A 12,851-nucleotide genomic window follows, 5' to 3' on the forward strand; every position below is an offset into this window, starting at 1 on the left:
ACGAAATACTTTTTCAGCAGTAACTAAGTATGCACGAAATACTTTTTCAGCAGTAACAAAGTATGCAAACCGTTTTATTAAATACATTGAGTCATGATAAATCTTGATTGTTAAATATCACGATTCCTCTCAAACCACCATTTGCAAATATTTTGTTTCTTTTCCTCCTGCATAAACTTCAATGTCTCTTTCCAACCTTTTTTAGTATGTACAGGTTGTCCCAAAAAACATGGAAATTTAGTGATGAATTACATATCGTCTTTTTAAAAAATTCTTTGATTTAGTATAGTGTTACATACTGAGAAAGCTGTAATCTGTAAGATTTTCGTCTGCTATGTTCACAATGTGTTTGTTTATGTTTTGACTGCATAAGGGTGTTCTTAGTAAACAAGAAAATTGCAGTTTACAAACTTGTCCGTCTTCACTGTTAATCTTGCGAAAACATTATAGACACATCTTTACAGTCTTTTACCCTTTTCATAAAATAAACTCTAGCAGACATAATAATATTATGGCTTTTGAAATTAAGTATTACAATGCTAATTCATAGCAAAGACTATATCGAATTCGTCACTTAATTCACATGTTTTTGGGACACCCTGTATAATGTGTGTTCAAAATAATCTATTATCAACAAATACTTGAATTGAGAAATGCTTCTGAAAACCATCTCCGAAGATTGACCTTTAGATTTCGGTATGAATAAAATCCTAGAATAAAACCATGTCCAGAGAAATAACTGGACTTATATTAAATATTTCAAATTCTTTGCATTTAATGTGAACTGCATACCTGCAATTAAAAAAGGCATGGTTAAAAGATTGTAATTTCAACAAATAAGAAGGATTGCATGACATTAGAATCAGAGTAGACAATAAGTACAAAATTTTGTATTATTCATGGTTCCCAGCTAACCCCCCCCCCCCCCCCNATAATAATAATAATAATAATAATAATAATAATAATAATAATAATAATAATAATAATAATAATAATAATAATAATAATAATAATAATAATAATAATAATAATAATAATAATAATAATAATAATAATAATAATAATAATAATAATAATAATAATAATAATAATAATAATAATAATAATAATAATAATAATAATAATAATAATAATAATAATAATAATAATAATAATAATAATAATAATAATAATAATAATAATAATAATAATAATAATAATAATAATAATAATAATAATAATAATAATAATAATAATAATAATAATAATAATAATAATAATAATAATAATAATAATAATAATAATAATAATAATAATAATAATAATAATAATAATAATAATAATAATAATAATAATAATAATAATAATAATAATAATAATAATAATAATAATAATAATAATAATAATAATAATAATAATAATAATAATAATAATAATAATAATAATAATAATAATAATAATAATAATAATAATAATAATAATAATAATAATAATAATAATAATAATAATAATAATAATGATAATAATAATAATTGAATTAAACCTGGTCCTGAGAATCTAGCATGAGTAGATCAGGGGTATCTAGAACACTTCCGTCAAGTCCCTCTTTATCACAAACAAGAAGATCATGATTGTTAACATTTAGTTGGAAATATTTTCCAACTATTTTTACTTGCCAAACTTTTTAGACAAGTTGGAGAAAAATAAAAACTTGTCAATCCTCTCACCCTAAGAATAAGGTTGCTTACTCACGATGCGCTCCAATGCACGGGAAATGTCGTCTCCTCGGCATAGATAGATAAAATCCTCATATGACGTCACTCACACCTATGTTCTCACTGATTAGTGACGTCATATGAGTATTTTATCAAGGAGAAGGACATTTACCGTACATTGGAGTGGAGCCAAGGAGTATGAAATAGAAGAGAGATATAACTGACGCGGCCCGCCCTACCATATGATTATATACATGTTTTGCAGACGGTACTTCATTTGAATATGAAATATTTGTCTAATGTACAATTTCCGCGTATACAATAACCTATTCTGAATATTTCTTATACAAATGGTATGCCGTCTGCAAAGCATTTATAATCATATGGGCGGGCCGCGTCAGTTATATCTCTTTTCTATTAAATACTCCTTAAGTGGAGCGCATCGAGAGTTAGCAACCTTATTATACAACCTTGCCCCTCCCACACTTTTTAAATGATAAATGGGGTAAGATGATCTATTAACTCAAGACACTATCGCTCTGCAAGATCTCTTGGAGTATGTTAATTTGTTTGCAATTGAGCTTCTATCAATATTTGTAAAGGGCAAGCTTGGGTTTCAAGACAAACATTATTCATCTTCCCTAGTGCCATCTTGTTTTTCGTAGCCTAAAGGAAAACATATAGATAAATAATAATAATTGGTAAATTATACAAAAATGTAAGACTTTTTAACATTTTAAATTGAAGATTTGGTAATTTATCTAAAATACACGCAAACTTTAATTATATATTAAATGATTAAGTAAAGAATGAAACATTTAAAAGTAGATGTTAGTTCCACATGTATTGAAAATATATTTCGGTCTGGTTTGATCCTCGTCAGTTCATGAGATTGTTTCTGTCACAAAGATTAAAAACAAACTTAAACTTAAATAATGTAAATATTATAAAAGAAGTATATACATTATTTACCTGAAGGGGAACTCCTAGTTTCAACATTTTGAAATATTTCTGATACCTAATCAAAAATGTGAAAATTTTAGTTTTTTACACAAAATCTACATTTATCAAAAAATTCATTACCTTGGGTGATCACAAGCTTTGGTTCCAGACACAGTTGGTGCAGATACTGCTGTTTCAGCAGGGACTTCAGTTGCAGAGTCAGATGATACTTCAGCTGTTGAATTTACCTCTAAATCAGCTGATTTCTCAACGGATTTTTTAGCAGGGTTTTCAGCTGATGGTGGATTAGTTGATGTGATAGTTGTTGGTTCTGATAAACCAGCTGATGGCTCTCTGGGTTTAGAATCACTATTTTCTTTCAACTGAAACAAGTAATTTTGCTGTTAACTTTATATTCTTCTTTTTAAAGATGTTGTAGTTTGAAAGCTTACCTGATTCAATTGAGTTTCCAACCCAGGAATTGAATTAAGTTTATACTCAACAATTTCTACAAAATTTTAATTTTATTTTTAACAATGATTAAGTTTTTAGATGCTACCTAAGCTGTCTTCTAGTTGCTGAAGCTGGCGCCATATTTTCATCATTTCAATCTCAGCCTAGTTTAACAGTTCATGTTTCTTCCACATTTTTTTTCACCATTAGCACATAATCAAGTCCAGTCATCGTTTATGAAGCATATTTTAGGTTTTTTATTTAATTTTACCTGTGTACACAATTGATTTAGACATTTTACTGTATCTTCCAAATATCTAAACAATACTTTATAATTGATGCAATAACATGAACATTGAACATTGAACATTGAACATTGAACATTGAACATTGAACATTGAACATTGAACATTGAACATTGAACATTTAACATTGAAAATTGAACAATGAACATTGAACATTAAACACTGAACATTGAATATTGAACATCGAACATTGAACATTGAACATTGAACATTGAACATTGAATATTGAAAATTGAACATTGAACATTGAACATTGAACATTGAACATTGAACATTGAACATTGAACATTGAACATTGAATATTGAAAATTGAACATTGAACATTGAACATGAACATTGAACATTGAACATTGAACATTGAACATAGAACATAGAACATTGAACACTGAACATTGAACATTGAACATTGAACATTGAACATTGAATATTGGTTATTGAATATTGAACATTGTACATTAAACATTGTAAATTAAACATTGAACATTGAATATTGAATATTGAACATTGTATATTGAACATTGAACATCGACCATTGAACATCGACCATTGAACATTGATCATTGAACATTGAATATTGGATATTGAACATTGAATGATGAACATGGATCGTTGAGCATTCTCTTTAAAATAATCAGATTTAGATCAAGTAAAGTACAGGGTTTTTAGCCCCAAAAAGGTGCGTATGATAGCTCTAAATTGAGATTTTGGGAACTAAACAAAAATTTTGAAACGATTGAATTCTGTGCGCAATTTTGACGTTAAAAGATTATAATTATTAAATATGAACCGGGATGCTCTGTATATTAATCAGAATCAACATTGAATCATTACAATGCTTATCTTATCAACGACATGTATAAGAATCAACGACATTTTATTTTTTGCCCAACCTGTTTACAAATGAGGCTGTTATATCAGGGTCCAAACTTACTTCGCGACTCATTTTTAAATCTGAAACTTTAAATCTTCACAACCAATCAATCAAAAGTAGAATCACATCTAAACAATCTAGTTATAATCTGTGTTTGTGTATCCCTGAATATGAGTATTTAAAACCTGATTGATCTTGCTTATGGCTTAATGTGAATCCTACTGTGCATAATTTATTTATTTTAAAGAATTTAACTGAAATACTAATCATATTTTGCACCGACGCTTTGAAAGAAATTTAAACTAAAAACATGTCTATTTTTTAGAGCTAAAAAAAGTATGTGAGTTAGGCAGATAAAAAAAGGCCAAGAGTTGCGTCACTTTGTAGTTGACCCGTGGAGTTGTGTCACTTTGTAGTTGACCCGTGGAGTTGCGTCACTTTGGAGTTGACCCGTGGAGTTGCGTCACTTTGGAGTTGACCAGTGGAGTTGCGTCACTTTGCAGTTGACCGGTGGAGTTGCGTCACTTTGGAGTTGACCCGTGGAGTTGCGTCACTTTGGAGTTGACCGGTAGAGTTGCGTCACTTTGGAGTTGACCAGTGGAGTTGTGTCACTTTGCAGTTGACCGGTGGAGTTGTGTCACTTTGAAGTTGACCCGTGGAGTTGTGTCACTTTGGAGTTGACCCGTGGAGTTGTGTCACTTTGGAGTTGACCCGTGGAGTTGTGTCACTTTGAAGTTGACCCGTGGAGTTGTGTCACTTTGGAGTTGACCAGTGGAGTTGTGTCACTTTGGAGTTGACCCGTGGAGTTGTGTCACTTTGGAGTTGACCAGTGGAGTTGTGTCACTTTGGAGTTGACCCATCTTGCTGCAACTTTTCATAGTCTGGATATTTTTGTGCAATAAACTCGGTATAATTGGAGAATTGTAGGAAAAGTATAATTTCATAACAATATTAGTTTTTTTTTCTTGAAAGCAAACAATTAGATTGATTTTTCCTTTCCTTGAAAGCACTTAGTATACGGTTATAGGAAACATTTCACAAAACACATATAATCAGTTTCATAATCGCAATAACAGATCATAAAGAGACAATTATCGTTGTACATACGTTATAATTTACATTGTACAATATATAAATACGTTTCAGTCTTCTAATTAAATGTGAAAAATTTTAACAAAAAATTTGTATATGCTTTTTTGTAGTATATATTCACGCTTCTCGTAGTTTATAATTCCACTTTCTCCGGGATTCGGAAAAAAATTTAAAATGAAAAAAGCAATATTTATTAAAAAGATTTTTTTTACAAAAAAGACAATGCCCGATTCACAACAACCTTTATCTGATCAATAATGTGGAAGATATTGTAGTTTTTCTTGGCTTAAAAGTTCATTATTCTAATATTTCCTGTATAAATCTTCCTGCAGTTGAAAAGCGCACGCCACTAAATTTGTAGAAAATTAGCAATTGAAGAAAAGTAGTTATCTAAATTGACAATGGTTTTAAGGGTGTGATTGTAAACCGGGCATTGAAAGGTTACTTAAAAATTACGCTTACAATCCTTTTAACCTATTAACTTAATATGTTGCATGTTAATAATTAAAGTAAACTGTGACGGGTTACAAAGCTTTGAATATTGTGGTAAATGATAGTTAAAGATAAAAAACCCGTGGCAGGATACGTCAAATTAAAGCATATTTCACGTTCTACCTGTTAGATAATAATATTACATATAGCTTGGGAACCCAGCGATGCCCAGGTTACTCAAAGTTACTTCCGCCGTTTACCCGCACTTGAACAATTTGACTGGGAAACTAAGTTATCACTATCAAAGTCGACCCACTCAATTTAAAGTCGAGCCGAAGATCTTCCAGCTGTCAATCACGTGACACAAGCTGTCGTCTTAAATGTTTTTAATCATTACTCCTCTTTTCAAGCCGCTATTGATCAGACCAGAAATGTTATGAATTTCCTAAATGTAATCGGTAATGTTTTTTAGATTTGATCTCCACCTTCTGTCTAATTGAGTGTGATTTTGCTCCGTTTTGTCATGCAATTCAGTGAGGGTTTTATACTATACTTAAATTACGATATTATCATGCAGTAGTGAGGGTTTTATACTATACTTATATTACGACATTTTACTTTTTAATTACATTTCTGGGAAACCCTGTACAACTCGTACAACTGGAACATTGTCCACATGTGTATTATGGCCATTCATATAATAGTATTTTAAAAAGAATTTGTTTCCAAACCAACTGAAAGGGAAAATTAAAAATTTGAAACACCCGACCTATAGCTTTAAAGCAAAAAGCATGCAAATATTGTAAAAAGTGCAGTGAGCAGGCAAATGACGCGAACAAGTTGGACAAGCGTACTTAATTGCGATGTTTAAAATTTTATAACAATTTTACATTGTGTATCCGTTTATCTATCTATCTATTTAAGTATCTATCTGTTTAACCAACTATTCATCTATTTTCAATTATTCTCTCTAAAATATTATCTAATCTTCATCGGAGACCCACTCTTATTTCATCGATATCCCACTGTTATTTCATCGGAAAACTTTTATTTAATTCATTAATGTTATTCATCGGAGTTCCACTGTTATTTCATCGGAGTTCCACTGTTATTTCATCGGAGCCCCACTGTTATTTCATCGGAGACCCACTGTTATTTCATCGGAATTTCACTGTTATTTCATCGGAGACCCACTGTTATTTCATCGGAGACCCACTTTTATTTCATCGGAAAACTTTTATTTTATCTGAGGCCTACTGTTTTTTCATCTGATTTCCTCTGTTATTTCATCTGAGTCCTACTTGTTATTTCATCGGAGCCCTTCTGTTATTTCATCGGAGTCCCACTGCTGTTTTGGCTCATCATATTCTACTGTTTTTTTATTGGAGTCCATTGTCCAACTGTTATTTCATCGAAATCCTACTGTTATTTCATCGGAGTCCCAATTTTATTTCATGTTTCTATGCTATTTTTTATTGGAGAAACCATGTTTTTTTTAGGTTTAGACCATCCATTATCAAACCATTCATCATTACTCTAATCTATTATAATATTAATCATTTAATCTATTAATTCATCTATCAGTATACAGTTATCTCTCTAACTAGTTAAATATCTATATGAGTTTAGAATTGTATAAATAGACAATTAAACTGTTAAAAGTTTAACATTCATTAAACTAGGCATCATGCAGGTGGATGTTTTTAAACTTATTCAAATATACTTTTTTTATTTTTATACATTTATATAACAAAATTGGAATTTCTTGTTTTTATATTTTAAAAAAATCACAAAATTTCTTGTTTTTATATTTCAAAAAATCACAAAATTTCTTGTTTTTATATTTTAAAAAAATCACAATATATACTAAGCAACCAGTAATGGATATATGAAACCCATGGAAAATATGTTTTTTTTTTAATTGTCTTCATTTCTGGTCATCTTATATTTACTGTATGTTATAGTGAGTTTATTTATTTTTAGTTTTCTTTGATATTTGTTGTACTACTGGCTGGTAGCAGTGGACACTGTATTCCTTGGCGTAATAACATCTATTATTCAGGGTAGGTTAATAATATATTTTTTAAGTTATGATTTTAATAACAATTAAATGATGTATTTTTAAAAATAAGAAGGGATATGGATCGATAAATGTAAATATTAGAAAAGATTGTAACATTATTAATCACACTGAACTAGAAGGATAAAGCAGGTGAAATGTATGCGACCGCAGAACTGGTTAGGCTTTGTGACATCGTAGTTCACTTTTCAATTTCTGAAATATTGTCTAATTAAACGTAACCCCCCTTTTTTTAAACTGCTAAAAAACTTTCCTAACAGCTCAGACGTTTATCAATTTCAGTTTACTTATAAAGTAAAATCAAATTTAAAAAATTGTCTATGTTCCTGTCGTAAAATTATGTGTTTTTAACAATTGATATTCTATCTGGATTGATATTGACTATGGTATTCGTGTGAACCTTGAGTTCCTGATTGAGTTGTATCTTGTAAGACAGATATCTGAGAATATAGACTGAGTTGTATCCGGATTGATATTGACTATAGTATTCGTGAGAAACATTGAGTTCCTGATTGAGTTATAAGACAGATACCTGAGAATACAGACTGAGTTGTATCCGGATTGATATTGACTATGATATTCCTGGGGAACCTTGAGTTCTAGATTACGTTTTACCTGGATACCTGAGAATACAGACTGAGTTGTATCCGGATTGATATTGACTATAGTATTCGTGAGTAACCTTTAGTTCTAGATTGAGTTTTACCTGGATTGGTACTGGTCTAAAAATATTTATTGGAGTAGGGCATTCACTTCATATATATCTAACCTTTTAAAAATATTTAGTAGGAAAGCTTAGAGATATTTTCAGATAAAGCACAATTTGTATTAATAATTAAAAATTACATTTTTATTGACTGGGTAAAATTCTAGATATATCTATAACTGTACAATGCACCCCATGCTGTAGACAAAAATAGTAGTACGCCAAATAAATATTTCTGGAATGTATTTTTCATTTACTTTTAATTAAAAGATATTTTTCTGTTTTTATTTGATTTTTTCAGGTAAAAAATATTGTTTTCGTAAAACGTTTTACTGTATTTTTCCTAATTCTGAACGAAAAATCGGCTTTTTCTCCGGCCCCAGTTGTCTTTGAAAAGTAAGACTATTACCAATCAAGAGCGAATAGGCTGTTTAGTTTATCCTGAAATTATCCAAATAAGTAAACGGTCCCTTTAAGTCTCATGCTTTTCAGGAAACTGCAGCTGTATTTTCAAGAATTAGCCTCCTCAGATATTTTACCGTAGTAAATTTTCAGGGGGAGGGGGAGATGAATGAGAAATGATTATAGATTTACCATGATGAATTTATAGGTAATACTTATTATTACAAATGAATGAACTGTAGAGTTTTTGCTAAGTTGTAATCTACAGATTAAATTAAGTAATCAACCAAATAGAAATGTATCAAATGCATTCTTCCTTATTTTGCATTAGAATTAATGTTTATTTTTAAACCAGGAATTTATGGCTCTAATTTTTATAATTTTCTAATGTTTAATTTCATTTTAGAAATGTTTATGAAATATTTTAATTTAATTTGTTTTTCAAGAGCTTTACAAAATATGCATTTACGACCAAATTATCTTTTGCTGAAAGATGATTTTTACATAAATTTTTATCTTTATGCAATAGTTTTTTAGTTTTGTGACAGAGTTAACTATATCCTATTTGCGTTATGAGACGTTTTCACCATGTATTCCCCCCCCCCTTTATATAACATTGCATTCTTGACCTTAATAGTGTAAAACTGAAAATAAATAAATGATCTGGGCACCATTTTAGGAGTCAACTCACCCCCCTGCTTGCTTTGAGCTAAATTTTGTTATATTTAGAAAAGAAAGGTTATAAATAACCCCAATTGTGGTTAATGTCTTATTATTCCCATCAATTACTTCTGACATTGTAATGATATGACACTTTTGGTAATTAAACATTTAGTTTTGATAAATAACTCCATCTTGCTTTAGGGTAATTAGGCGTTTAGGGGGGGGGGGGTTAGGATTTATTTCTGAGGTCAGCTTATTAAGCATATCTTCTTTATATCATTGCTACCATTCAAAGCAGTATTCTGTATGCTGCCATCTGTAGTAGCATCTTCTTGCAGTCATCTGGACCGTTTTTGAATGTAGTCATATATAGTTTATCAAATGAAAGATGGCCATTTGGAACATATCAGAACAAATGTGGACATATATTTCTTCTGATAAAAATTGTTCATCTTTATTTATTAAAGCAACGGCAGTTTGTGACCGAAACCAATTAGGAAATGTAGGATCTAATATAATAAACTTATGCTTACAAAATTCTCAAGTATTCAGACTCCGTCCTAACCTTTTCGACTGCAGAAGAATTTACACAAAGATTTAATGAACATCCGATTTTTTTACACGATACATCTCGTAAACTTTTTATCACATATGCAGCTCAAAAATTAGTTCTAAATCTTTGAAGAATCACTTTCTCCCTACCCTTGCAACCCCTCTCATTAGCCTAATTAAATATTCATTAAGATTTAACCACAAATTCTTGGAAGAAAGAGAAAGAAAATGGAGCATTACAAGGAATTAATTTTTGGGAGAAATGTTACTCTATGACGAGGGAGATATAAAAAAATGAAGTGGTTACAATACCAAATTGTAACAGAAACTTTGAAAACCAATTGAATTATCCCAGGAATAAATGAATTATGTTCATTCTACAATCTAGAATTTGAAACAATTTTGCATTTGTTCTATGACTGTAATATATCCTAGTCATTTTTGAAACAGATTTATGCATATTGTATCCAGAAATGGCCAAACTTTCCTACTAGAAATGAATTTATTTTGGTATGGAAACTAGCAAATTTTTGAACAAGAAAATCTATTGGAGCTATATTTGAAATTCTTTATCTGGAGAACTAGGTGTCTTAATGGAATATTAAGTCTTGAAGCTTTTATAAACTGGTTTAGAATTGAACTTATGATAAACCAACTTGCATATGGACGAGATAAAAAATTACGTTACCTAGATATTGATTTGAATAGACTTGAAATCCTACCAGTGCTCTAGGGAGAGTTATTTTGCAGAAGAAACTTTTTTTATGTTGGCAAGTCTTGATTCTATTGTGTTGATCCTGTTCAATTCCATTAAGAATGTGAGTAATTTACCTTTTTTTTAACAAAGCAAAAATCAGGCACAAGACAAAAATGTTTTCCCTAACTAATCTTATGTTTTACAGATGGCTGAACAGAATCCTGGCAAGATGATCCAGATGCCAAACATCCATGACCTGCCACTGCCTCTACCTGCGGAATTTGGAACAGCTCTACATTCGTTTGGTACTGATCCTCTCATCCCGGATGTACTACCTGAACACCAGGATAAAACCGATACTGTTCAACATGCTCGGAGTTCTCATCTCCAGTCAGACCCAGAATAAGACTAGTTTTTCATCAACATAACTCCCCAAAAACTAAAGGAATACCTGCTTCCATTGATCTGAACGCTAACTATCCATCTAAAACCTGTGCTGCAACACCACACTCTCATAAATTGGAATCCATTATCCGCTCATTTTGTTGTCCTCCATTCTCAACCTCTGGCAAGGGTGGAGAACTGAAAACCAATATCCAGGGGACGATATTCACATTACTTAACCATACCTGGAGCTACCATTAATGCCATCCATCATGGTCTACTTGCTGAATATGAAAGTGCTTACAGGCCAATTGATGTTCTACTGGTCAGCGGACTAAATGATATTCTCCGAGGAAGGAAGAACTTCAGATCAGGTCATATCAGACATGGATAGTCTAGTTTCAGCAGTGATAGCTTTAGCAAAACATTTCACTGTTTGTTATTCCTTTGTCGGAGAGTAAATATAAAATGGAATGGAGACTTGCGTTGGTTTGGAGATTTCTCCGAGACAGGTTACGAGGGNTCAACAATATGTTCTCCAATTATATATGTAATATTTTTTTAGATACTATCACTACAATAGAAAGTTTTTAAGAAGAAGAATATTATATATTAAACGCTGCACCTGAATATTTGGGTTTAAAGAGACTGTACGTTTAATTTCAAGTGATCTTCCAAGCAAGGACGACAATGCCCGATTCACAATGGTACCATAAAATTTGGTCTGATCAAGTATGAATTAGATATCAATGTTTATAGTTTTAAAAACTGATTTGTTGTTGTTGTTTCTCTTCAACATGACTTGCGCATTTTTACTGTAGAAAAACATATAAAAATGACCAGAATTACACATTTTTATACATTATAGAAAACGAAATATCTTCCATATTATTAATCAAATAACGGTGTCAATGGTACCGTTGTGAATCGGGCATTGCCATATTTGCAATGAGAGTCAATTAAAATTTCGCTTACACTCCCTTTAAACGCAATATTACCAGACATTGTTTCTTTTAGCCTTGAAAATAAACGTTTATATCATTATACTTTCTGTATGTATAATGTACAGGGAGTACCTACTACCTATGTTGCGCAATGAGCCCGAAATTTAAAAGAGTATTCATGAACGAGTTTCCTTTTTGGGGTCTCAACATTTGCGTAGATTTTGATTTAAGAGATTCGAAAAAAAATGGAGAACATGAAGAAACTAAATAAAATTGTATTTTATAACAATACTGCCTAAACCCATTCGTGAAACCAGGTTTTCATGATACCCTGTCTTAAGTTTTGGGCTCGGTAGATATGGCAGGTTAGAGTATTTTGGAATACATTAAATGGCCTTTTAACGAAAACTGAGACGAATCTTTTCGGGTAATTATAAAATAGGTTTAAATTTGAGTCTTGTTGGTGAGAGGGTCCCACTGCAGTGGCGGGGGGGGGGCGATGGGGAGGTTATTGAGAAATAGAAAATGTAAACCATTTTTATTTGGCGCTCTCTCGATCATCCTATTTTATATTAGATCTGAATATAACCCGTATTGAAAATAATAAACCAGATGGCTTGACAACGTCTGGAGC

The 12,851-nt window shown here is 31.0% G+C and overlaps 1 protein-coding gene across 1 annotated transcript; it reads right to left on the reverse strand.

Moving 5' to 3' along the window:
• Nucleotides 1-1,493: 1,493 nt before the first annotated feature.
• LOC111714247 (WASH complex subunit 3) lies at nucleotides 1,494-4,429 on the reverse strand. Its single transcript, XM_023489312.1, has 8 exons — nucleotides 4,285-4,429; nucleotides 3,361-3,406; nucleotides 3,196-3,253; nucleotides 3,089-3,144; nucleotides 2,778-3,019; nucleotides 2,667-2,712; nucleotides 2,336-2,360; nucleotides 1,494-1,584 (listed from the first exon to the last, which is right to left on the reverse strand). The coding sequence occupies exons 1-8, from the start codon at nucleotides 4,335-4,337 to the stop codon at nucleotides 1,517-1,519; spliced, it is 594 nt and encodes a 197-aa protein (XP_023345080.1). The 5' UTR covers nucleotides 4,338-4,429; the 3' UTR covers nucleotides 1,494-1,516.
• Between the last annotated feature and the right edge of the window lie 8,422 nt (nucleotides 4,430-12,851).

The sequence above is a fragment of the Eurytemora carolleeae genome, unplaced genomic scaffold (genome assembly GCF_000591075.1).
Source record: "Eurytemora carolleeae unplaced genomic scaffold, Eaff_2.0 scaffold1432, whole genome shotgun sequence".
NCBI lineage: Eukaryota > Metazoa > Arthropoda > Copepoda > Calanoida > Temoridae > Eurytemora > Eurytemora carolleeae.